The 25,032-nt window shown below is 35.7% G+C and overlaps 1 protein-coding gene, 1 long non-coding RNA gene and 1 pseudogene across 3 annotated transcripts; 2 read left to right on the top strand and 1 right to left on the bottom strand.

The window, feature by feature from the left end:
* Positions 1-2,776: 2,776 nt before the first annotated feature.
* Positions 2,777-3,986, top strand: LOC113308922. The gene is made up of 2 exons (XR_003340178.1): positions 2,777-2,841; positions 3,515-3,986. It is a non-coding gene; the product is annotated as an uncharacterized LOC113308922 (long non-coding RNA).
* A 9,823-nt stretch (positions 3,987-13,809) lies between these two features.
* Positions 13,810-16,465, top strand: LOC113313771. 2 transcript variants are annotated; one of them, XM_026562557.1, is made up of 6 exons: positions 13,810-14,018; positions 14,508-14,570; positions 14,677-14,736; positions 14,837-15,459; positions 16,054-16,107; positions 16,215-16,465. In XM_026562557.1, the coding sequence occupies exons 2-6, from the start codon at positions 14,522-14,524 to the stop codon at positions 16,266-16,268; spliced, it is 840 nt and encodes a 279-aa protein (XP_026418342.1). In that variant the 5' UTR covers positions 13,810-14,018; positions 14,508-14,521; the 3' UTR covers positions 16,269-16,465. The 2 variants fall into 2 exon arrangements, with proteins under 2 accessions (XP_026418342.1, XP_026418341.1); XM_026562556.1 differs by lacking the exon at positions 13,810-14,018 and having other exon boundaries at positions 14,448-14,570.
* A 2,124-nt stretch (positions 16,466-18,589) lies between these two features.
* LOC113309444 lies at positions 18,590-19,244 on the bottom strand (annotated as a pseudogene).
* Positions 19,245-25,032: the final 5,788 nt, after the last annotated feature.

The raw sequence follows: 25,032 nt of genomic DNA, 5'->3' as shown, positions 1-25,032 counted from the left end.
GTGTTATGCATCCTTTGTGGTGGCTTGCATTATGGCTATGCATTCAATTTTCGAAAATTGTGCATAAAGTGAAAGTATCACTTTTCTTGAAACGGAGGGGGTGCATCATTTTATTAGTTGCAAAGGAAAATAAGTTGATGCATAAACCAAAATATAGCCACATAAAATATTACATATCCTTTGTGGTGGTTTGCATAATGAATATATATTTAATTTTCGAAAATTGTGCCTAAAATGATAAACACCTCCGAATTTTTCGTAAAATTTCAAAATTTGATATTGTTGTTTTTACTCATTGCATAGATTTTTTTAAAACCATCACAACGATATAAAATTTGTAAAATTCCAAATGCACGAATTTTTAGATATGTTATATTAATGTTTGGTTGCCAATTATACGCCTGAACAATAGGATACATAAGGAGTTATCTTAATTGGATTAAAAGGGAGAGACAATTTGAAAATTTCCAGGATATGACACCAAACCTCCCAAAGCCAATTTTTTTGTGTCAAATTAGAAAAAAAATATCATATCCCACATTAACACAAAATCACCTTATATAGAGTCCTCCCTCGCTTCGCCCGGTAGGCCTAATTACACAAACCTAATTAGGCAATGTAATTTTATTAACATAAATATTTAGATTAGAGGTGTCTTCACTTTACTTCTAAATGTCTTGCTATAAATAGAACCATGGTCCCCACAGAAAACCATGGTCCCAGAAAAAAATCGTTCAACTATAAGACTAAGTCTTATGCGGTGATAGTCTAGCAGCTAGATTAGCAGTCAGGACTACCTCCTAAGTCTTATGGGAGTGCTAATCTAGCAGCTAGATTAGCAGTCCACGTCAGCCCAGCGCTGAATGGTTCCGCGCTTTAAATCAGCGCTTTAAATCTTAACCGTCAGCTCAAAAACAAATCTCTCAGCGCTGAACCATTCCGCGAAAAAGATGGTTTTTCAACCGCTGAATCATTCAACGTAACTATCTAGCATGCTAGTTCACATTCTAGCAACTGGTAGGAGAGAACTAGTGTTAACTTTTTTTGCCACACTTTTTTTTGAATTGAAACACTTAAGTGCTAATCTAGCACCTCCAATCTAGCCCATAAGACTAAGTCTAAGTCCATTTAAATTTCCAGAGCCCAGCTTATATATTTGGCACGTCCGTGTTAAACAAGTCCTGAATCTCCTGACCGAGATAAATCCATTCAAAACTCAAGACCTCTCTCTCTCTCTTTCGGTCAATATTGTCTACCATAACTAGGGCAAAAGAAAAAGGAGTTTAATGATTTCTCTACCATAGCTAGGGCAAAAGAAAGAAGATTTTAGTGATTATTAGGGTTCCGAGCAACAACAATTTTTTTTTGGGGTTTTAGTAAAAGATGGATGTAGTGGTGAGGATACCTAAAGATAACAATAAACAAATTACAATTGGAGGTGTTTTTTTTCAGGTGAGCGTAGGTTGGGAAAGAGTTCAGTTCTGTTATTTGTACCAATCTTGAGTCTAGACTCTTGGATGTTTACTCACAGCAAAAATAAATATTCGAGTCACATCACCTAGGAGACTACGACATCACATTCTATGAAATGCATATATTATATAGAATATATGTACCCCCCTGTAGATAATGAACCTATTTTCAGTTAGGTGTAATATTTTTCTCACAATCACAATTACTATTCATGTACCGTTCTGGTTTTGACGTATATTAGTTTCTCGAATGCCTTGTTCTATTGTCATGCGAAATGTGAGCATAGCATTTAGAAAAATGATTTTTCCAACACTAAAAATTGGTTTTGTTGGCCGCAGTTTGCCAGTGTATGTACTGCACATCATCCAGATATTTCAGATGGACTTTGTGTTTGTATCGCAAACCATTCTAGCTTATATTGTGAAGTTGTTCTGACATATCGTTAAAAGTGGGTCGAGGAACTGGCTGCTGGAGATTAGAAATCCCAGTTCCGAGAATTGTGCGTCGAGAAAATTACCGTGATTGATGTCTTAGTTCAGTCTGCACAACACATCCTAATAAACAGGACATGTTGTATATGGCCTTATCATGCTGGACTGTGGAAGCAACTGAATTAGATAACTTTTGGTTGAATATATGTAGATACGTCGTTAAGTGATATAACCATATGTCGACAGTATGATCTTTGGTGTGGGATTGTGCTTATAAAATGTTAGCAAGCTAGGGTAATGTACCATCTTCTGTTCTGCCAAGTATCTGTTGTTACTTGTTAGTGTACTAGTGTTTGTATCACCGTCTTTCTATCATCTCTAAGAGGAAACTTATCTCTGGCGAAGATTGAAACTCTGCTGTAGCTAATTATGCCAATGCTTCTTTAGCATGTAACAGACTGACTACTTTATGTGTAAAACTTAAATATCTACTCATGTGTATGTTCCGGTGTTGATGTTCCTGTTTCTGTCTTTGTTTGAAGAGCGTATTGTAGTAGTGTGCTTGGAACACAAACATTTCTCTTCTCCATTAAGCAATTTATAATTATATTCCACTTTGTTTGTCTGTGCAGCTAGGTCAAAAAACCTCTCAGCTGCCAGGGGAGTATACTAGAACAAGATGCATGTTGTCTAACCTTGGCCTTCAGAATTACGAGGAGAACTTTAAGAAAGGCTTATTAACAGACATTACTATGCCTTTGCTTACAGATAGGCAAGTGTTATCGAGGGAGTTTGTATCACCTGTTTTGTCTTGAGTATGTTCGTAGCATTTGAGATGATGACAACCTTTTCTATATGTCTTTATCTGTTGCAGTGTTCTTAGAGACGCGAGAGTCCCTCTTGGACCAAGGCTTCTAATACTTGACCACATTGCAAGGTGCTGATCGCAACTCACAAATTTATTTTTCTTGGCCTAAATACTGTGATTTTTGGTGGGGCTATTTAGCATCACATAGTCTCATTACTAGCATTATCAGCATCTTCGCTTGTATTTTCTTCACCTGAACCTTCGGAAGTAGGAGTTTGGCGAAGAAGCATGATTAGGTTAACTTGGTAAGACTGAATTCGTGCCTTCAATTCCAGTCTGGGGACATCCCTTAGCGGACCCTTCACCACGTACAAGGTATTGGGGGATAAACATGGAGCCACACCTCGCAAAACACTAGCCATACATTATTTTTCATCCAACATACCTAATTTAGGTGATATTTACTCAGACAAATGAATGGGGCTTTTATCTCTGTCAAAAAGTGAACCCAAGATTTTCTTAGGAATAAAAAAAAGGCCAAAACGTTTAGGACTTAGCAAAGATCCTTAAGTAAAGTCGACGCCTTGTCAGGTCGAGGCGCCTAGGCACCAAAACTCTTACTTTTGGGTCCTAAGGGGGGCGCCTCGTATGATACAGTCACCACTCAGTTTGTGTACAGCTAGGCACCCCTCACCAGATCCAGTAGTATGGTTGGGGTTGCTGGGCCTGGCCCAGTCTCACCTTCATCTGTGTAACAATAAATGTTTTCGCTATGATAACCTTGTGACTTGATAATATTCAGGGATCCTGAACTGCAAAAGATGCGGCAACATCATGTTGGGTGAAACTGATGGTAAGCACCAAGCATTTAAGTTTACAAGTTAACCAAGGGTGTCAGGCGTGAGTCTCATACTTGAAGATAGATGTTCGAGTCCCTTGCTACAGAGAAAATGATGTTATTTACAAGTTTTTCAGTGTTTTATTGTTCTGGAATCAAGTTTAAGAGGCATCAATGTTTAGTAAATATTTACAAGTTTTTCAGTGTTTTATTGTTCTGGAATCAAGTTTAAGAGGTATCAATGTTTAGTAAAACTAGTTTTTGTGCAACTGAGAGGATTTTTTTTTTCGTTTCTAAATTCTAATCGGAAGTTCTAGTGAGGATTGAAAAAGATCCACCCTTCATTTTAGAAGATCTGCTAGTGAAGAATGTAAAATGGGATCTGGACAATGTACAAGCAGTTTAAAAAAAACGTAATTTTAACTAGACTTTTCCAGCTGGGGGTGCCAAATAACTAGCTTTTTTTTTTTTTGAAAATTTCTTATATGAAAAAAAGAAAGATTACACAGGATGATCCAAATGTTGGTTACCCTTATCTCTTCTAACTGATTACAGATATTGGTGTCTACCAACATGATATTATCCATATTCTGGAAACTTGACGTAGCAACTGAATTAGAAAAACATAAATCTTAAAGTGGAAATTGAACTATTGTCCCTCCTTTTAATGGAACTCCACAAATATCCTTAAAAAACTTTACAAATATCCCTGAAGGTATAATTGTAAATTATTCCAAGAAAATAATAGTTCAATTTCCTTATTTAACCTTCTTTCCCATTCACACACACATATTCTTCTTCTTTATTTTTGTCTAATAAACCTCTGTCGCTCTCACCACCACCATGTTCATCGTTCTCATCACCGCCACCATCTCGATCGCCTCCACCACAACTAGCACCACTACCTCCGTTATTTCTGTCTAATCAAGATGTATCAGCAACATATGAAATCTTCTTCTTCTTCTATAATCGATTTTTAAAATCATACCCAAAGAAACGAGATCTGATTTTTTAGGTTTTGAAATCAAGTTTTGAGCAACGATTTGGTGGTTCGATTCGATTAAGAAAAAGGGATCTACGAGCTGCTGCGATAAAATTGATTTCGAAATGGTTATGGTGTGTTAATCAATAGGATATGTTGGAGATAATGAACCTGTTGTTGCTGAGAAGTAATGGGTGTGTTCGAATCTGAAGTGGCTGATGCTTCTAATGGATTGTGATTAAAATGAATAGATGAACGTGTAGGAATTACAGGGAATATAGAATTATGAAGAGAGAAGTAAGGATGATAATGGTAGCGGCGGTGGTGGTTCTGGTGGCGATGGTGATGGTGGTTCGAATTGGTGTTGAAGCTTCATAGAAAACAGTGACGGTTGCTGCTATGGATTGTAAATGGTGGTTGATGGTTTTGTTGGTGGATCTGAAACTGCAGCTGGTGAAATGGAAGCATTTTTCCATCAGCATGGATAAACATCCATTGTTGATCCAACTAAAATGGATAAACTTATATTGTTGATCCATCATCATGGATAAACATCCACTGTTGATCCAACTGAAATGGATAAGCATCCACTATTGATCCAACTGAAATGGATAAACTACTGTTGTTGATACAAAATTATCTGAACCGATGGTGGCGGTGGTGACGGTGGCGGGTGGTTGCTGCTATGGATTATTAATGGTGGTTAATGGTTTTGTTGGTGGACCTGAAACTGCAGCTGGTGAAATGGTAGCATTTTTCCATCAGCATGGATAAACATCCATTGTTGATCCAACTAAAATGGATAAACTTATATTGTTGATCCAACTGCAATGGATAAACTTCTACTATGAAATGGATAAACTTCTACTGTTTATCTAGGGTATATCAATTTCAGTTTTATGCCACTTACTGTTGATCCGTCATCATTGGATAAACATCCACCGTTGATCCAACTGAAATGGATAAACATCCCTTGTTGATCCAACTGAAATGGATTAACTACTGTTGTTGATACAAAAATATCTGAACTAATGGTGGCGGCGGCGGCAGACTAGTGGTGGTGGTGGCGGCGACAGACTAGTGGTGCTGGCGGCTACGGACTAGTGGTGGTGGAGGACTGTTGGTGGTGTAATGGTGGTGGTGAAGGAGTGGTGGCGGTGGCGGTTAGTAAGTGGTGGTTGTTGAACGGTGGTGGTGGAATGGTAGTTGAATATTGGTGGTGGTGGTCCTAGTGGTGGTGGTGAAGCGGTAGAGGAACAAATTTGTTCCATCTTGAAATAAAGAAAAATATTACATGGGTGAGGGTATTAAGGTAATTTAATATTAAATGGATAAGGTTATAAAAAAGCAGGGACATATTTATTGTTGAATAAGGATATATTTGTTAGTTTTGAAAAGGGAGGACATATAATTAATATACCCAATCTTAAAACAAAGTTAAGAAATTGAGGCATCATCAACCGTTGTTTTTTATGTATTTCCTGTTTGCGCGTTACTTTTGCCAAAATGTCTGCCGCTTCATTACTCTGCTTATTTGTAAACGTAAAGCCCAAAAAGTTATCATAGGTCTTCAGAATTTTCACTGTTTCTGAGACTATGCCCTGATTTCTCCAAAAAATGTTACTTTGCTTGTCATGTACATAAAAGATTATCCTCTGGCAATCACCTTTCACCCAGAATTTTTTTAAGTTCATACTATTTGCCCAGGTTGCTGCCTCTAGCATGCTTAGAGCCTCTGCTTCTTCTGCTGTGGAGGCCCTGAAAGTCCCAGATGTAGCTTGGATTGCATTACCTGTATCACATCGCAAAATTATACCATATCCAACAGGAGAAAGAGAATCAATCCAGGATGCATCAAAATTAACTTTCAGTTGGTTTGCCTGAGGTTTGTACCAGCCACTATTATGTGTGTTTGTTTGATTTCGTAAAGCAGCAAAAGAGTTAGAATTTACTCCCTGATTTGCTTATCTCAGGGGAGACCAAAAAGCCAGATGTCTCTGAAAATCCAGAGAGAGTTGGATACTTGTAGTCGATTTGGATTTGAAGATTCTTAGACATCTTTCTTTCCAAACCAACCAACATTTGGTGATCATAATTTATATTTCTGAATTATCATACAATTATCATATATTTGAAAGGAAAAACTTATATCTCTACTAGAGCTTGTTCTTACCACAGGAGGTAATAATGCAACTAATTTTTCATATGGAAAATCAAAGAACAAATGCTTTAAAGACTCACAATCATGCTCGCAGAAGATACATTCATGTCTATATTGTCTCTGTGTTCACCTAGTTTTTTTCCTATCAGGAAAGGCATTATGTATACACTTCCACAAGAATATTTTGATTCTTTCAGATACCTTTAACTTCCAAAAAGATTTCCAGAAGGCAGTAATATCAGGGTTAATGCTATCAATCGAAGGATGTTTTAGTTTTCTGTACATTGATTTAACGGTAAATTTTCCGTCATTTGTAAGAAGCCATCTTAATGTATCTTGTTTCAGTGACCATTTTTGGTTAGTAGAACCTAGAATCCTATCTGCAATTTCCGGCGCAAAGTTACTTCGAACTGTCATTACATTCCATTTTTTAGTATTTGACTCTATCAACTCAGATACAAGTGTTAAAAGGTTTTGTTGATTACTATAATAAATTATGAGGTTTTGTTCCATACTTGGGATCCATTTATCTGTCTAAACGTGTATAGACTTACCATCGCCTACCTCCCAGCAGCTAAATTTATGAATTAAAGAAACTCCCTGCATAATACATCCGCATATCCACAAAGCATTATAATATTTTTAGGAATGAAAAATGGTAGTGTTTTTAAAGTATTTGTTTTTAAGAACAAAGACTAATAGGGTATTTAATTGAGTTGCAATTCTGCATGCTAACTTAGCAATCATTACTTTATTCATTTTGTTTGCTTCCTTAAACCTTAGACCTCCTACTTCAGTTGGTTCACACATAAAACCCCAACTAATGGGATAATAACCCTTAGAATTTTTTTGTTTACCCACCAAAACTCCCTTTGGACTGCATCAATTTTATCTGTGATTTTTATAGGCAGAGAAAAACAACCCATTTGATATATAGGCAAACTAGATAAAGCAGATTTAATTATGACTTTTTTACTAGCTTGAACTAAAGTTGTACCATTCCAACTTTGAGCTTTGTGTTCCATATTTGTAACAATTTTATCGAAAGTATTAATTTTTGATCTATCGACAAATAAAGGAGATCCTAGGTAAGAGTCTGTAATGCTAATTTTTTTAATCTTTATCAGTCTAATCATAGTTCTCTGATGTTTAGAATGTATTATTCTGCTAAAGAAAATACCTGACTTAGAGAAATTTATTAGCTGGCCCGAGGCACTACTAAATTGATTGATTATATTTAAAAAGTTTTTACAGCTAACAAGACTTGCTTTAAAAAACAACAGAAAGTCTTTTGCTAAAAGAAGATGAGAGATTGGGGTATTATGTCTAAAATTTTTAATTTTAGTTATATGTTTGCTTTTCTCCTTTGCTGAAAGGAGCCTAGAAAAAACACCCATACATGTTAGAAAAAGGTAAGGAGATATTGGATCTCCTTTCCTTAACCCTCTGGTAGGAGCAAAGAAATCACCTGGCAATCCATTTAAAAGAACTGCAATTGATGCAGTCGATATGCATTGATGGATTAGACTACACCAATCCTTACTAAAACCAAAGGCGAATAGAGTTTGGAGTAAAAAATTCCAGTTGACTCTGTCAAACGCCTTGGACATGTCTATTTTGATACCTAATCCTCCATTTTTTGTTTTCATTTTCTTTATTGAGTGGACCACTTCATGTGCCACCACAATATTATCAGGAATTTGTCTGGAAGACAAGAATGTCGTCTGGAAAGGATAAAATCATTTTTTCTAAGTGAATTTTCAATCTATTAGCAAAAAGTTTAGACAAAATTTTATAAGGGGTATTATTCAGTCCTATTGGTACGAAATCACTAGGAGATTTTGGTTGTTTTTTATTTTAGGAATTAAGAAGAGAAATGTCTCATTTAACATTGGGTTAATTATTTTTGTTATAAAAATATTTTGTATTATTGCAACTATTTAACTCCCAACTAGCGACCAATTGTGTTTAGAAAAACTCACCGGGAAACCGTCTGGTCCTAGTGATTTGTTTGATTTCATCCGAAGTTGGAATCCATAATAAATCCTCATTGTCCTTCTTTGAAATGACCTTAGGAATAAGATTCATAAGTTCTTGGTCAGGGGAAGTTGGAGAGACAATGAACATGGTTTCAAAATGCATTTTCAGTTCCTCCGCAATTTGAGTTTTTTGTTTCAATATTTCCCCATTTTTGTTTAAAAGACAATCTATTTGGTTACATTTACTTCTCTGTAAGGTTTTTATGTGGAAATACTTAGTATTTTTCTCTCATAGTTTTACAAAATTGTCTCTTGACAATTGCTTAGCAATTTCCTCTTGAGTGTTATACAGGTCCTCTAATTCTAAAAGTTTGTGACTTATGATGCACCTGTTTATTATGGTCAATGCTAGATGACTGAATTTTCTCAATACTTTTTAGTAAATTTTTTATTTTCTTGTCAGGAACTCCGAAAACATCTTTGCGTCAAGAAGTAAGATTTTCACCTAAGGTTTTAAGGTTGTCAAGCACAACATCAGTGACATTAAGTAAAGATGGATTCCAAGTGTTTGTTATTAACTGAATACATGAGTTTTCTTTAAGCCAGTTATCGAAAAATTGAAAAGGGAAGTTATGATTTTGAGCCGAGAAAGAAAAAAAAATCCAGTCTAATTGGGCTGTGATCAGAAACAAAAGAAGGCAGGTGAGTCAAAAAAGAGTCGGGGAAATGAGATATCCATTCATCATTTATATAGGCTTTGTCAAGCCTTTCCTGAATATTTTTTATGCCTTCTCTATGATTATTCCAAGTGAAAGCATTTCCTTGAAATCCTAAATCCGATAAACCAGCCCTTTGAAGCAGCCTTTTGAAAAGCTCGGCTTCCATACTATTGAAGGGAAGACCCCCCATATTTTTAGGGGGACTCAAGACTTGATTGTAATCTCCAATTAAAACCCAAGGCATACCAGAGTGTGCTATCCTAAATGATAAGTTTCTAAGAATTCCCATGACTCTAGTTTCGTAGGTTTATAAGGGTTACCGTAAAAATTCGTTAAAAGCCAAACTTTATCATAGAATTTTTTTTTTATCAGCACATTTAACATATTTATGTTAGAGTGCACAATTTAAAAATGAAAACCGTTGACCCATGCCAAAGAAAGACCAGATAAAAATAATATTTTAGGTTTTTCGGTTTTTATTATGTGATCTAAATGTTGCCTAGTTTTCTTTATATCACACCCTTGAGTATTCCAAGCAATAATTTTAATTTTTCCAAAACATAGAAGATCTTAAGTATACTAGAGATCACAGAGAAAGACAGGATGGCACTCAAATAATGCCTAAATAAAATCTAGAAAGAAAAAATCCAAAAAATAATTAAATTCAGATTTCACAAAAATAATGAAGTATGCGAGCTACTAAGGGAAGTACAAATTGACCCAGATTATATTTGTGCATAGCCTAGCAATAGACTAAAGCAAGTGCAGTTGGGACAGCAAAACGAAAAAAAGAAGTATACATGGTCCTAAAAGAAGTATCAAAGTATCACAAAATAGTTCATAACAAGCAATAACAGCTACCCATGATCCTAAAAAAAGTTCCAATAATGATTGTCTCATAAGATCAATAAAAGACCAAGAAACACAATCGCATACTTGATGGTACGAAACACCCCATTGAAGGCACAATTGTCTTGCAATTATACCACCTATATAATTTCATATATCCACTGAGAATTGACTAGATTAGATGAAAAATACATAATCATGAAAACCAACCAACCACATAATGTCGCTAGGATGCTGTGAAATGAGCCGCAATATTTGTGGGTCACTGTTTCGTAACCCGATTTTTTCTATTTTTTCTAACAAAAAAATACAAAAGTTACTAGGCCAACGGTTTGTAAAAGTTAATTACATATCTTCATTGAGAAGAATCATTTTAAATGGACTAAATAAAATTTTCTTTTTTTAATATATACATTAATAATACGTCCGATTCAATTTAATTATCTTATCTTACTCTTAAAGTATCTTACTCCTATATTATCCACGTAGAAACCAAATTTTGGAAACAATCATGACATAAGATTTTCTTTAGGAGTATATTGGTTTTGAGAGATTTTAGGATCTAATTATGTTTATATAGGAAAGTAATATTAAAAAATAAAATTGGAAAGTGAAACTGTTGGCACATTTTTAGGTGGCACTAGGAGATATGGCGCGTATTAGCTGGACTGAAAAATGTTGGATCCAAGGGAAAGGATGGTGCCACATTCTAGTGGCGTATATATTTGGTGCAACTAGTAGTATATCTTTTCCCACACCAAACCATCCCTCCCTTGACACTTGGAGATTGAGTTTTTATACCGTCCAAGTTGTTTCTTTCACTTATCATGATCCTAACAAAAGTTTCCAATAATGGTTGTCTCGTAAAATCAATAAAAGACTAAGAAACACAATCGCATACCTGACGGCACAAAACACCCCATTCAAGGCACAATTGTCCTGCAATTCTGCCACCTACATAATTTCATATATCCACTAAGAATTGACTAGGTTAAATGAAAGTAAAGTCATTAACACGAGCAGATATCCATCAAAGTTGCATCTATATACATTATTCACCGACAACCTTAAAGGATATAAATGCATATAGAAAAACCAAACATATTGGTTGTCTCTCAATCCTTTGAGCAAGTTTTCTAGCATATGGGTCTTTGATTTTCTTAGCTTCTTCAGTTAAGAATGAAGGAAACTCTCTTGCATACGCCCTAAAACTCCTTGATGAATTTATGTAAGTTATAATCATTGTAGTTGACGAAAAAGCTTGCATGGAAGATATTATCAACTGAGAGATTGAATGTGTCTCTTCATTCCCTCTCTCTTGCTTAAATCACAGAGCCATTGATGGAAAAAAAAGTAGAGGATTAACCCATTTCTTTAACCAATTTGGAAAGTCGGTCAGAAGATTTTTAAGATAGTGCCTCTGAGACTTGGTCTCAGATAAAAATAATATTTCAAGTTTTTCGGTTTTTATTATGTGATCTAAATGTTGCCTAGTGTTCTTTGTACCACACCCTTGAGTATTCCAAGCAATAATTTTCATTTTGCTAAAATATAGAAGATTTTAAGTACACTAGAGATCACAGAGAAAGACAAGATGACACTCAAATAATGCCTAAATAAAATCTAGAAAGGCAAAATGCCGTAAATAAACAAATTCAGATTTCACAAAAATAATAAAGTATGAGAGCTACTATGGGAAGTAAAAATTCACCCAGGTTATATTTGTGTATAGCCTAGCCATAGACTAAAGCAAGTGCAGTTGTGACATCAAAACGAAAAAAAGAAGTATACATGGTCCTAAAAGAAGTATCAAAGTATCACAAAATAGTTCATAAAAAGCAATAACACCTACCCATGATCCTAAAAAAAGTTCCAATAATGATTCTCTCGTAAAATCAATAAAAGACCAAGGAACACAATCGCATACCTATGTACGAAACACCCCATTGAAGGCACAATTGTCTTGCAATTCTATACCACCTACATAATTTCATGTATCCACTAAGAATTGACAAGGTTAGATGAAAGTAAAGTCATTAAGACAAGCAGATATCCATCAAAGTTGAAAGCTATATGACATCATTCACCGATAACATTAAGGGATATAAATACATATAGGAAAACCAAACATGTATTCGTAGTCTTTCAATCCTTTGAGCAAGTTTTCTAGCATATGGGTCTTTGATTTTCTTAGCTTCTTCGTTTAAGAATGAAGGAAACCCTCTTCCATACGCCCTAAAACTCATTGATGAATTTATGTAAGTTATAGTCATTGTAGCTGACGAAAAAGCTTGCATGGAAGATACTATCAACCGAGAGATTGAATTTTGTCTCTTCACTCTCTCTCTCTCGCTTAAATCACAGAGCCATTGATGGAAAAAAAGTAGAGGATTAACCAATTTCTTTAACCTAAGCCCACCTTTACCTATAAATTCGACCAAAAATGGTAGATTTTGTCAAAAAAAAAAAAAAATCTTACTCACTCGACCGGTCCAACTGATTCTATAACACGCACATGGTTGATGCTTTTGGACAAGTTCAACCATATATATATATACCTTTAGAGGGAGTAACTAATATCCCTGAGATTTACTCAAAAACCAATCCCAATTTACACTTTGTTGTTTGCGATAAAGAATTCAAAGCCAAACATAAATCATGACAACCAACCAACCACATAATGTCGCCAGGACGCTGTGAAGTGAGCCGCAATATTTGTGGGTGACTGTTTTGTAACCCGATTTTTTTTCCATTTTTTCTAACAAAGAATACAAAAGTTAATAGCCCAACAGTTTGTAAAAATTTATTACATATCTTCATTGAAAAAAATCATTTTAAATGGGCTAAAATAAAATTTTCTTTTTATTAATATATACATCAATAATACTTCCAATTGGATTTAATTATCTTATCTTACTCCTAAATTATCTTACTCCTGTATTATCCACATAGAAACCAAATTTTGAAAACAATTATGATAAGATTTTATTTCGGAGTATATTGGCTTTGAGAGATTTTAGGATCTAATCATGTTTATATAGGAAAGTAACATTAAAAAAATAAAATTGGAAAGTGAAACTGTTGGCACATTTTTAGGTGGCAGTCGGAGATATGGCGCGTATTAGCTCGTCCGAAAAATGCTGGATCCAAGGGAAAGGATGGTGCCACATTTTAGTGGCGTATATATTTGGTGCAGCATGATAGTAGTATATCTTTTCCACACCAAGCCCTCCCTCCCTTGAAAACATAAATAGGGGAATTTTATTCTCTAGGATCACTTCAATCCCCAATTATGTTTGAGTTAGGTTTTCAGTCTGTGATGATAAATCCAAGGCTTGTTCTTGATCATCAAGAACAAGTGGGAAAACTTTTGCTTCATATGAGGCTTAAGTTCTTAACTTGGATCTTTGAGACTATTTGTGTTTGTAGTTGCACACCATTGCTTCATATGTTTTTCTTTAAGTACAATTTTTTTTTAAATTTTTTTTTTTTTTTTATGATCTCTGAGGCTATTTATGTTAGATTTGCAGTAGAAACCCTCCATTTTTGTTGCTTAAAAGGGGCTAAAACATGATTTTTGAAAGAGTTTTTGTGATGTTGAAATGTGAAATTGAATCGGTGACCTTTCTCTTTGTCCGATCTGTTATAATATTTTTGTTTGTGTGATTTCTGTGAGATCTTTTGGGTAGAAAAGCCATTTTTAACCTATTCTCTAGAAAGCAATCACCAATCGACCCGTCCGATTCAACTCGGCCTTTTCAGGAACCGACTTCACAAGGTACTTGGACTACAGTAACTACTATACTCCGTCCACACCGTATCCTCTCTAACCGTCTTGGTTTTAAACTCATTTGAAAGTCATTTTTTCTCCCGCTCTCAGATCAAATTATTTTGAAAACAAATACTTCTCGTCTCCGGCGTTTCTCTTTTTCTCTTCCCTACTTTTCTCTTCTATTTCTGAATCTGGTACTATGGGAATGCTTTCTGTTTCTTTGCTATTCAATTCTCCATCTGTGTTTCGAGTAATTGTGGTGTTTTTAGGTTTAGTGTGATGCTATTATGAATTTGATCGATTTCAACTGGTTTTTATTCATTTTTAGTCTAATTTTTTTGGTGAATCAGGTTGAGTTAGGGTAAACTGAATTAGGTTGATTTACGGTAATAGAGTTAACAGATTGGGTGATTGAGTTAGGGTAAATGATGGTAGATTGTTTTATTGACTACATAACGTGGATTGATTTTGATAAGTTCACAATGGTTAATTTAGGAAACTCGTTTGCTATGAGGAGTTGTTCTGGATATGAATCTGTATCAGGGATCCGCAATCCAGGTATGCTTTATGAGTTATCTATATTCAATAATAAGTTTGTTATCTTCTTGTTGGATTTCTATTTTATTCCCTGGTTTGTTAAATATGGGAATTGAAACCAATACAGGTTATGCACTGAGGAGTTCTAGTTCTACTGGATTAGTGATTCGTAACCCAGGATTATCAGGTATGCTGTATGAGATATCCATTCTCAATAATAAGTTCATTCTCTTCTTGTCAAGTTATTGGTTTGCTATTGCATGTTTATTCACTTTTCTGGTTTTTAGGTTTTTATGGCCATGGATTGTCATTCGGATTTGTTAGATTCCCTTCTCTTTCTAGAGCTCCTCGAAAGCTTGTGATCACAAACTCTGGTGTGGAAGATGCTATTCTACGAGCTACTGAATCAATGGTCGACAATCTAATGGATAGGAGTTCGGAACTCATCCCAAAACCAGTCAAAAGAATTGCTCGTATCATCTCATCCAAGAAGACTAATGTGTTGGAAATATTGCTTTTCTTTCTAATATTCTATCCAAGGTCTGCATTCTACTTGGTGAAGAAACTTCTTCCTTCATCTACACTCATGAAACAGTTTGCTCTAGAGGTCGGAAAAGAGATTGGTAAGCAGGTCATAGAGCAGTCTGTGGGTGTTCTGTTTGGAGCTGCAGCTGTATATTATTGGAAATCGGGTGAATCTGCTTCTTACATTGATGTTGGAGGGAAGGCCAAGTCAGTTGATCACAAGTTTGACCAAAAGTTTGATGTTGAAATTGATCAAGCTTCTTTGATGGTGACAAAATTTAAGGAGCTGGTTGAAGGTTTTGAAAAGAATGTAGATCTGAAGTTCGTTGATGGGCAGACAAGCGTCTATTTGGATAGCTTCAGTTCTGATTTTCTGTATGCTAAGGTTAGTTGTTGCTTATTTATTCTCTTTTATATCAAATTTCCCTGCTGCTTGTTATCTTTTGTTATGAAGACTGTGCTCTTAAAGAGCTTTCAGTGTTCAAGATTGTACTCGTAATGAGCTAGTTTTTACTCTCAAGGAGCTGTTAGAATCCAAATTATGCTCTTAGAGAGCTGTTTGACCTTATTTGTGCTCTTGAAGAGCCTCTAGGCTTCTATAATTGCTCCGCAGAAGCTGTTACCAATTGTCCTTTAATCAGCTCACTGTGGCTTCTAGTCCATCTATGCTGCAGGTAGTTGTACCTATTATAGAGGCTTGGGATTGGATCTGCCACCTTTCCTGTAGCTATTCTGGGTCTTTGTGCCCTCATATAACTTGCTCCATTTTAGAGTCATGGATATAGCTGTAGGTATACGTCACTCCTTTTAGAGATTATGACTTCTCCAGCTCAGAATACATTAAGTGTGTATAATTTCAAGATGCAATTATTAGTAGATGTTGCTGAAGATATATATATATACCGATTGAACCTCTTAAAATCTCAGTAATGCTATAATTCAAGTAACATTTAAGTTCTCTTTTGTTATGTGTTCCCAGATTCATGTCTCCTTCGTGATGGGTTGTGAGAATAAAGCCTTTTGCAATATCAGTGTGAGTGAGCCTTGCTAGCTTCTTCTCTCGACTTAGCTTTAACAACTCTTATGGTTCTCTTCGATTATCATGATTATCAGTTTGACTCTTCGTTTTGTTTTTTGTAGTCGATTGTTCGTATGGAGATCTTAAAGGCTACAAGGGGTTCCATTTTGCAGTGAGGATTTGTAGGCCTGTATAGATTAGCTCAAGACACTCTAATTGAACATGTGGTATATACATATTGTCAGGGAGACGGTGATAGAACAGTTTACTAATTAGAGCCCTGTTTGTTATTCGGGTAGATCATAAATGTTTGGTAGACATAATTGTATATCCTTAAAAAAGTTTTAAGTACTATCAAGAGTTATTACATGAATGAATTTTAGCTTCATCTGTTAACCTAGGTAACTAGTTATTTTCATTTGGCGCATTAGTTTCCGTGCTATGAAATTATAAGTATACTGTATATGCCTTTTGGGATAACAAAAGTTAGTTCTGCAGAACTTTTTTTGAGCATTAGTTTCTGGGTTATAAGGGTTTACCACTGGTGAACAGTTATCACACTCACAACAAAAGTTGAGAAGTGAAAGTATACAAAATTTACTTTTAGTGTTTACAGTAGAAAAGTTACTTTCATGAAAACATTTTTACATTCACATAACACCTATCGAAATTAAGTTGAATTGAATTGAGTTCCATTTTCTGACCCTGTTGAAGACGAACACCTTTCTTAACAAAAGTATCAGCTGAAAAAAGTTCACCTCACGGTAAACATGTTTAAAACTGATAAGCTGAATGCATGCCTTTGAATCAAGCACTTTGGACTTCTGGTTTTTGAATAATGGCCACCATGAACAATGAGCCCTTTTCACTGTCAGGTTTTTCATCTTCAAAGCAGGCTTTATTCCTCATAAACCACAACTCTGCCGTAAGTGTGAATGCAGCAATAAACCAGATTAGCGAGTCCTTGCAATTCCATTTCCAGTGCCCTGGTTTTTGGCAATAAAAACACTTTCCTTTGGGTTCTTCACCTTTGCCCTTCTTAACCCCAAAAGGGTTGTGGTTTCAGGATCTTCTTAATTGCCCTTCTGACGAGTTCATACATACCATCAAGAGACGAAATTACTCCATCCAAAACAATTCAGAGAAATCTTGATAGATGTTCCTCGCAATAGCTAAAGCAACCCTACAGTTCGGAAGACAAGGATAATAAGTTAAGGATCATCGTATTGGTAACATATGAAGGCAATTAAGGTTTGAGTTGAGTTCAGATTTATGAATGATTAGACGGCGTTATCAAGCTTAAGCTGAATATTTCCAAGGTATGAGATTTCACCTCTGCTTTGGGCCACCACTCAAATTGAACCCATCTGTCCAATATTGGTTTAATATCCATCTGAAAGATTTCTGATGAACTCATCTGCGTTCGCAGTTGCTGCTGCATGCTCAACCTTCTTCCTATTGATTTTTGCCGAAAAAATCTTCGCAGCCAAATAGCAGCAAATGTGCCTGAGAGAAGTATCTGAAAAGGGCATGTCAACTTCTTTCAATGCATTAGACAATGATAACTACCCAGGAAATACCAAACTTAAACCATTTTTTTATTTTTTCTGGAAACATACTTAAACTAATATTTAATCAGGCAGAACGATGAAATTCAATTAAGGAATACCAGGTCCAAATAATGTTGAATCTTTAGTAAGATAGATGTTAATACATGAAATATATGTATCGTGTAGAACCCATTGGAACTGCAGAGGAAAGAAAATATACACAAATCGTGAGAAGCTAGACCAATATGACACCTCCAGATAAAACCTCCAGATATTATGACCATCATAAGAGCTGAACCCTCCAATAAATGAAGAAAATACTGGACCTGGTTAACACAAGGGGAATGCATTTGATACTATAACGTGCCAGGATAAGAAGGGCACATAAATCAAAAGATCTGATTAAATATAGATACTTGGTTTGCATAATACAATTTAACGTCTAAAGCATTATAAACTAAACACAAATTGGAGAAACTACGGATTCACGAAACAGATAATAATGTCAGTACAGTAATGACATAACTATATATTCAAGGAAATTAGTCTCTCTCTCTCTACCGAATTTCTGCTTGTTTAGTGGAGAACTGGAGCTTATGCTTCTGATATAATGGATTCCTCAATACTTGAATATTCCTGGTATAGTTAGTCCGTACGGTAAATTGCTAATGTCGTAAAACTTCTAGTCATACTGTAAGCAGAAGGCAGCCCCACACCCGGATACAATCTCTTCCTAAAGCACCCAATAAGGCATTTTCTAACTACTACTATTTTCTGTAATTCAAGGATTATAAGCCACAATAATACTTACATACTTCAAAGTTCAAACAGCAAATTTATTATTAGGGAGTGGGATATAAAATATGATTACTATTACCTTGAGGGATAAAAGCTCACTTCCTCTGCAACTAAACCACTGATAACCCTCTCCATACATCTTTCCACAATCAATCAAGCAAATCCACCATGGTTTTCCTTCTCAGAAACCTCTCTGGCAACCTCAATATCATCGCATCCTCAATCTGGATAGGAAAATGAGTTGCCACGAACACGATCCCGCCTTTCTTTCGATGCTCAGCAATAATGTATAATTTCACACCTTCAGTATCCAATGCCACTGACGGCTCATCAAGTAACCAAATCGGATGATCAAGTGCACCTACTCTAGCAAGCTGGAGCCATTTGCGTTGACCCATGGAAAGCAATAAGCCTGCCTAGTCCCATGAGCTCCAAAGCTGCCTTTGATTTACCAGATTTTCCTTCAAGGACTTCAAACCATTGCACATTATCAAGAACGGTGAATTTCTCTTTGACGGCGTCCCTAAGAGATAACCAATTGAGCTGGAGCTTGTATTGCTCAAAAACTCCTGACTTTGTTTGTAATGTCGTGACCGTTCCATAGGATCTCTCCAGCTGAGGGTCTTGAGAAACAAGCTAACATTCTTAAGAAAGTGGATTTCCCTGCACCATTTGCTCCTGTTAATACAAGTGCACCTCCATCATGGACTGATGCGTTAATTTTCGAAGAAATAGTTGGGCATTTCTCATGCATGAGACATTGTTTAGCAGCATTCTAGGAAGTGGTGGTTTTCTTATAAACATTTTAATTCCAAAACGATTTCAACCTACAAAAGTAGAACACACAAAACACAAAACCCCAATTCAGAAATCACAATTCAAAACACAAAGCCCCAGCTCAGTAAATCGAATTCCCCCAAAACTTCAACACAAATGATGGAAACTCAAAACCAACACCAGTCACCGACTCGTATCTCTAAATTGAACAGTGGCATAGTAATAATGAATCCAATTACTTCAAAAGAAAAACAAAATTTAGGAATTCTTTGGTAAGATTGAGATTACCTGGGAGATGGTGTATTGAAACAGAGGGAGTTAACGAATCAAGTTCTTTAATAATCAGCAGCTTAGGGGTTTTCTACTTGTTGTGCCGCTCACAAAAACCCTTTGCATTTTGGTAAGTAATGCACACAAAAATAATGGAAAAGCATTTTTATCCGGCACCCGAAAAAATACCCTTCCGGGTTCCGGCACCCACACAACAATTTCGCTTCTTCAGTGTCCCTCACTTTAAGCCAAGCATTATCAAGATTGCTAATAGGGGTACCAAATTGTGTGGGGTGTACCAATCCCTTACCAATATGTATTTTGTCCTACATGTATAATGGTACACCCCCAAGCAATTTGGTATCCCTATTAGCAGCCCAGAGCATTATGGTCTCTCAATTCTCTTCGCTACAACTATAATATAGCAAACAAACCCCAAGAACCCATCCCCATGGAGGAATAACATCTGTCCCTTACGAGGAATAACATCCTCGGCTTTGTGTGAGTTTCTCTCAGTTAGTTTTTTGGGTCCGTCATTCATAAAGCACAAACATAAGTTTTATTGTCTATTTGGATATCAGAAGCAGAAGTCAAAAGTATAATATTTTTGTCTCACAAATGATTAATGTTTTTGTTTTTGAAGTCACTCTGAAATTGTGTACCCAAATTAACTTCTGACTTTTTTGCTTCAAGAAATTAAAAAACAACTTCTTGAGTAGTATCCAAACATGTTATTAATGGTGGACCCAGAAAGCCACTTTACAGAAACTCAGCTATTTCTTCTGTGGAATTTTTTCAGTCAAAAAGTTATGCTTTGCAGCACTGATTTCACTTCGCTATATTCCATTATGTTGCATCGTCTCTTGCAACTATTGGAGGATTATATCCTTTTACAACACAAACTCAGGTTTGGAAACCGCGAGCTTGTAAGAAGGAATGCATAGCTTTTTCCCACTATAAGTAATTTATGCCGTCGAAGGCTAGCGGTACGTTTATATAGATTGCAATTTTGTTCATAGATTCAGATCACCATAAACACAAACTTATTAGGTCTTAACGTATTTTCCTGGTCTGATACCATAATGAAAACGCGGGGGTACCAAATATACCACCAACCTTTTAGTTTGACAACTTGCATGGACAATACCTTAATACAAATCCAAATAAAGGGGTTATATCTCTTTCTCTTACAATCAAAGAGTTCTAGACAAGAAATCCGTGAACCTGATTAAACCATGGGAGTAGTTGGACGATTCCAAAGATCAATATCCAAGCTCAAATAACCGAATCTGAATTCTTCCAAGTATGAAACTTGTTATCTATCTTTCAAGATAAGAATTCAACAAGAACAAGTTCTTATAATCGATCACAATCAAGATGGTCGTATCTAGTACGATTAATTACATTGTAGATATGATAATCATATTATAAAGATAAACAACATAATACGAAAAAGGAATAACACAAGACACCAAAAGTTTTGTGTTAATGAAATCATGTAAGGGGTGTAGTGTAGGATTTCCTGCAACTACAAAAAAATTTAAATCCCTATCGTCCAGCCAAGCTGGTTATTTCCCAATTCATACATAAGGAAACCAAAACATTATCTGTCTCTCATACTATACTTTGTCTTCCATGATTCTGTTCCTGGTTATCTCGACGTTACTGTACTCAAAGCATATACAGAAAGAGTAGAGCTAATGATGCCACTGTAATTATACAAAGTATATAGCATCCATCAATATCATGATTGTGAATGTCCGGTGTAAGCACCCTTGACGACTCAGATCAAGAACTCACCACTAGTACTTGAATTTGAATATTACAAAATCGGGTAAGCTTCTGTTGCTGGTTTTAGAGTTTTTGATCAAGAACTTGCCTTGAAAAAAAAAACATAATAATTTAGGATCTTCCCAATATTATGGTGCCTATTGTTACGTGAGATTTTATTTAAGATCGTACGTACTTTTTTTCTTCCCTTACACGTTCGGTTTGTATTGACTTAGTTTGGGTTAGTTATTATCTTCTGATCTTTGAAGAGATTTGTTTCCATATTAACGGAAGGGTGATTTGGGAGTGAAAATTCATAATAAAAATTAGTCAGAAACCTTCTAACTAGCTAAGCATCATGGTCTCTTAATTCTCTTAGCTCCGGCTATAATATATCCGAGAGCCACCGAGAGCCCATCCCTACCGAGGAATAACATCTATTCCTTATGGGAAATAACATCCCTGGCTTGGTGTGAATTAGATTTTTGGGTCCATCATCATAAAGCACAAAATTAAATAGTCAGTTTGGATTGTATACCAAACGTATAGTTTTTCGACTTCTGAAAGTCAACTTGGCTGTCAAATTTCAAAACAACTTTTTAGAAATCGAAAACTTAATTTTTGGGCTATTTTGGTTTCCTCCCCTATTAAGATCGCTAATTAGCGTTTTCTCCTCAAATAGATTAAATTAGTGTTTCCTCCCATCGTTAGTTTTTCCATCCATTGCTCGGTTAGCTGAGTCAGCGCCTGTGCATGCGTGGCATAAACTATACACGTGTTTCGCGATCTTCCGAAAATACCCTAGTCTAAAAACAAATTAGATCTCACACACCTGGCTGAGTCCGGTGCCAACAACGGATCTTAATTCTTAACCCTACAAACTAGGTCGTATTCACTTAGCCCTTCCCTTCTCTTTTCAACAACACCAGGACCTCTGCCCCAGCTGTTGTTGTCGGAGACCATGGATTCAAATGGGTATTCATTGAGTATTGCTAATAAATTTGAAGATCAGAAGTACTCGAGAGTTTGTAAGAAGATTAATGGAGTTCGATTAACGTGATGGAAGAATTGTTGTTGCTGTCGATTGAGGTGATAAATTGAACATGTTAAAGAAGGGTTTATCAAAGATCGTATTTGGTGATGATGGCATCGATTTGGTTAAGTCTGGTGGTACAGTTATAGCCGAGAATTTTTACAGTCGATAAAAATGGAAAAGAGGAAATGAATTTGATGGTTAGAAATTAGGGGATTTGATGGTTGGATTAATCAGGTTATGAATTAAATATGAGTTTGGTTCAAATTTAATGGATTTGTAGGAGTTTATGGTTGTATATGGGTTTAATTTGTAGATGGTGGTTGTTTGGTGGATTTAGGATTTGACAGTACCGATGGAATTTGAGTATGATTGGGGGAGATGGGTCATGATGATTTTATAATTGGGGAAAGAACACGGTTGCCTCTGTGCTGGTGATTGCAGCTGGGTAGAGAATAAAAATGGATGCAATTGGTGTTGGTGGTGTATGGAACAACTGTTGTTGCTGTAGAGGGTTTGACAACAACAAATATTAGGCTAATTTCCTCCCCACTGTTACAACTTCAGTTCCTATTCGATGGTTTGACAACATCAAATTTGGGGGTTCTCATATTCATTTGTTTTCGGGTTTTGATATGGTACGAAATTGAGAGGAAAGTTCTTGAAAAGAAATTCTACAACAAAAATACCGAGAAAAAGTTGATCGATTCATAGCTAATTTGATTATTTTACCGAATAAATTAGATGTTTGCAGTATCAGGAATAATTGTGGATTTGATTTTTTGGGTTAATGGAAGTTCTGGTGTTGGTTAATGGCGGAAATTAAAAGGCCAGCGTACAGGTGCCGGAGAAGGAGGAGAACATTAGAGGCTATTTTCGGAAGATCACGAAACACGTGTACAGTTTATGCCACGCATGCACAGGCGCTGACTCAGCTAACCGAGTAATGGATGGAAAAGCTAACGACGGGAGGAAACACTAATTTTAATCTATTTGGGGAGGAAACGCTAATTAGCGATTTTAATAGGTGAGGAAACGCAAAATAGCCCTTAATTTTTTGTGAAGCAAATAGTTTTTCTTCTAACTCCTGTTTATGGCTTCAACTTTTGAAGAAACATACGTCGGAATCATATTTATACCTAAACGCACTAACATTGCCTGTTTGGGTACATGATGCAAAAATCAGAAGTAAAATATTTTTATTTCACAAATGGTTATAGGTTTGTTCACTTGTTTGGTACACATAAGTTACTTTTTGACTTCTGTAAACAAAAAAGTCAGAAGTTAGTTTGGATACACAATTATAGAATTACTTCTAAAGTAATTCTATAAGTGTGTACCCATTATCTTTTTCTTTAATGAGAAAAGATCATATATTAACTAGCAAATATAGTACAAAAGATTCACAAAATCATTTCTATCAAAAACATTAGAATTTATGCTAGATTTATGAACTTTTTGGTGCAGGTTATTTGACATGTGTTGCTTTTTAATCCTTGCCTTCTTGGCAATGTAGTCCTTTGCTGAGTTATTCTTCCTCTTAATATATTTCACTTTCGCTTGAGAAAGATCGCCCAAGATTATCCTTATTTCTTGCAAGGTGTTTTCCGCTGTCCACGAAGAATCTGTGCTTACTTTGTTTGTATTGTATGCCAAAGCTTCACAATCGTTACTATGAAAACACTTGATAAAATATTTTCTTTTAACCACGTAACTGCCTTCAGTAAAGATTTTGCTTCTGCGTGGAAAGTTGACGTAGCCCACTCCGAACTCGCAGATATGTGCATGAAAGTCTCTTCATCTGCTGAATATAGAATAAAAGCGCATCCCATCGATAAATCCTCTTTCTTAAAAGAAACATCAATGAAAATTATCCAATCTGAGTTTAGGTTGGACCAAGAGTAATTGGTTGAGATTTTCTTTTGAGTTTTCATATCGCTTTGAAGGGTACTTGACGGGGAGGATTGTAAGAATCTATTGATTTTCCCTATTAAATTGATTGGGTTTGAATTTATTTTCTCAAAAATTACCGAGCATCTATATTACCAGATGAACCAGAGTATGGTAGATATTTTTACCTGAGGATGGCTCAAGTTAGTTTCCATAATCCACCATTTAATCCATGAAATAATTGTAGATTGAGATTATATTATTTAGGGAGAGACCAAACCAAACTGCTCTTGCAAATGGATACTCGCGGAAAAGATGAAGTTCCGTTTCTTGCGCTTGATTATTACACAACTGGCAAATCGAGTCGATATCTGGATTATAAGCACCTAGTCTAGCAGAAGTTGGAAGTACTTTTTGCGATAGTTTCCAGATGAAAAGTCTTATTCTTGGAATTGCTTGAATTCTCCAAATCTTATTCCACGGAAAATCTATGTTGTCATTATTGTCTTAATCTTGATTATCTAGAAAGTTAAAAATATTATTGGTCGTGTATTTTCCTGAGTGATGATGCCTCCATCTAATGATGTATTTCTCTTGCTTCCTTGGATTTATAGCTTGAATTTTTTCCCTAGACAAAATAATTGGTTTATCTTTTCTTGATCTCACTTATTCTGATCCGTTATTAGCTCTTGAACTCTTGTTGGTGCCTAATCTTGAGAGTTGGGGACTTTATGGACTATATCAGTGTTAGGAATCCACCTGTCTTCCCAAATTTTTATCGAAGCCCCGTTTTTGACTTTCCAAACAAAATTTCTTTGTATTAGCTCTAAACCTTTTTATATGCTGGTCCAA

The sequence above is a fragment of the Papaver somniferum genome, chromosome 9, assembly GCF_003573695.1.
Source record: "Papaver somniferum cultivar HN1 chromosome 9, ASM357369v1, whole genome shotgun sequence".
In the NCBI taxonomy this organism is placed as follows: domain Eukaryota; kingdom Viridiplantae; phylum Streptophyta; class Magnoliopsida; order Ranunculales; family Papaveraceae; genus Papaver; species Papaver somniferum.
Note: the sequence above shows the minus strand (reverse complement) of the source record. Positions and strands in the feature narration are given on the sequence as shown.

Excerpts from the sequence above, each read along its gene's own strand:
- LOC113313771 (XM_026562556.1), top strand. The coding sequence starts at position 14,495 with ATGGTTAATTTAGGAAACTCGTTTGCTATGAGGAGTTGTTCTGGATAT. Across the intron at positions 14,571-14,676 it reads ATCAGGGATCCGCAATCCAG|GTTATGCACTGAGGAGTTCT; the intron begins GTATGCTTTATG and ends AAACCAATACAG. Across the intron at positions 16,108-16,214 it reads AAGCCTTTTGCAATATCAGT|TCGATTGTTCGTATGGAGAT; the intron begins GTGAGTGAGCCT and ends TGTTTTTTGTAG.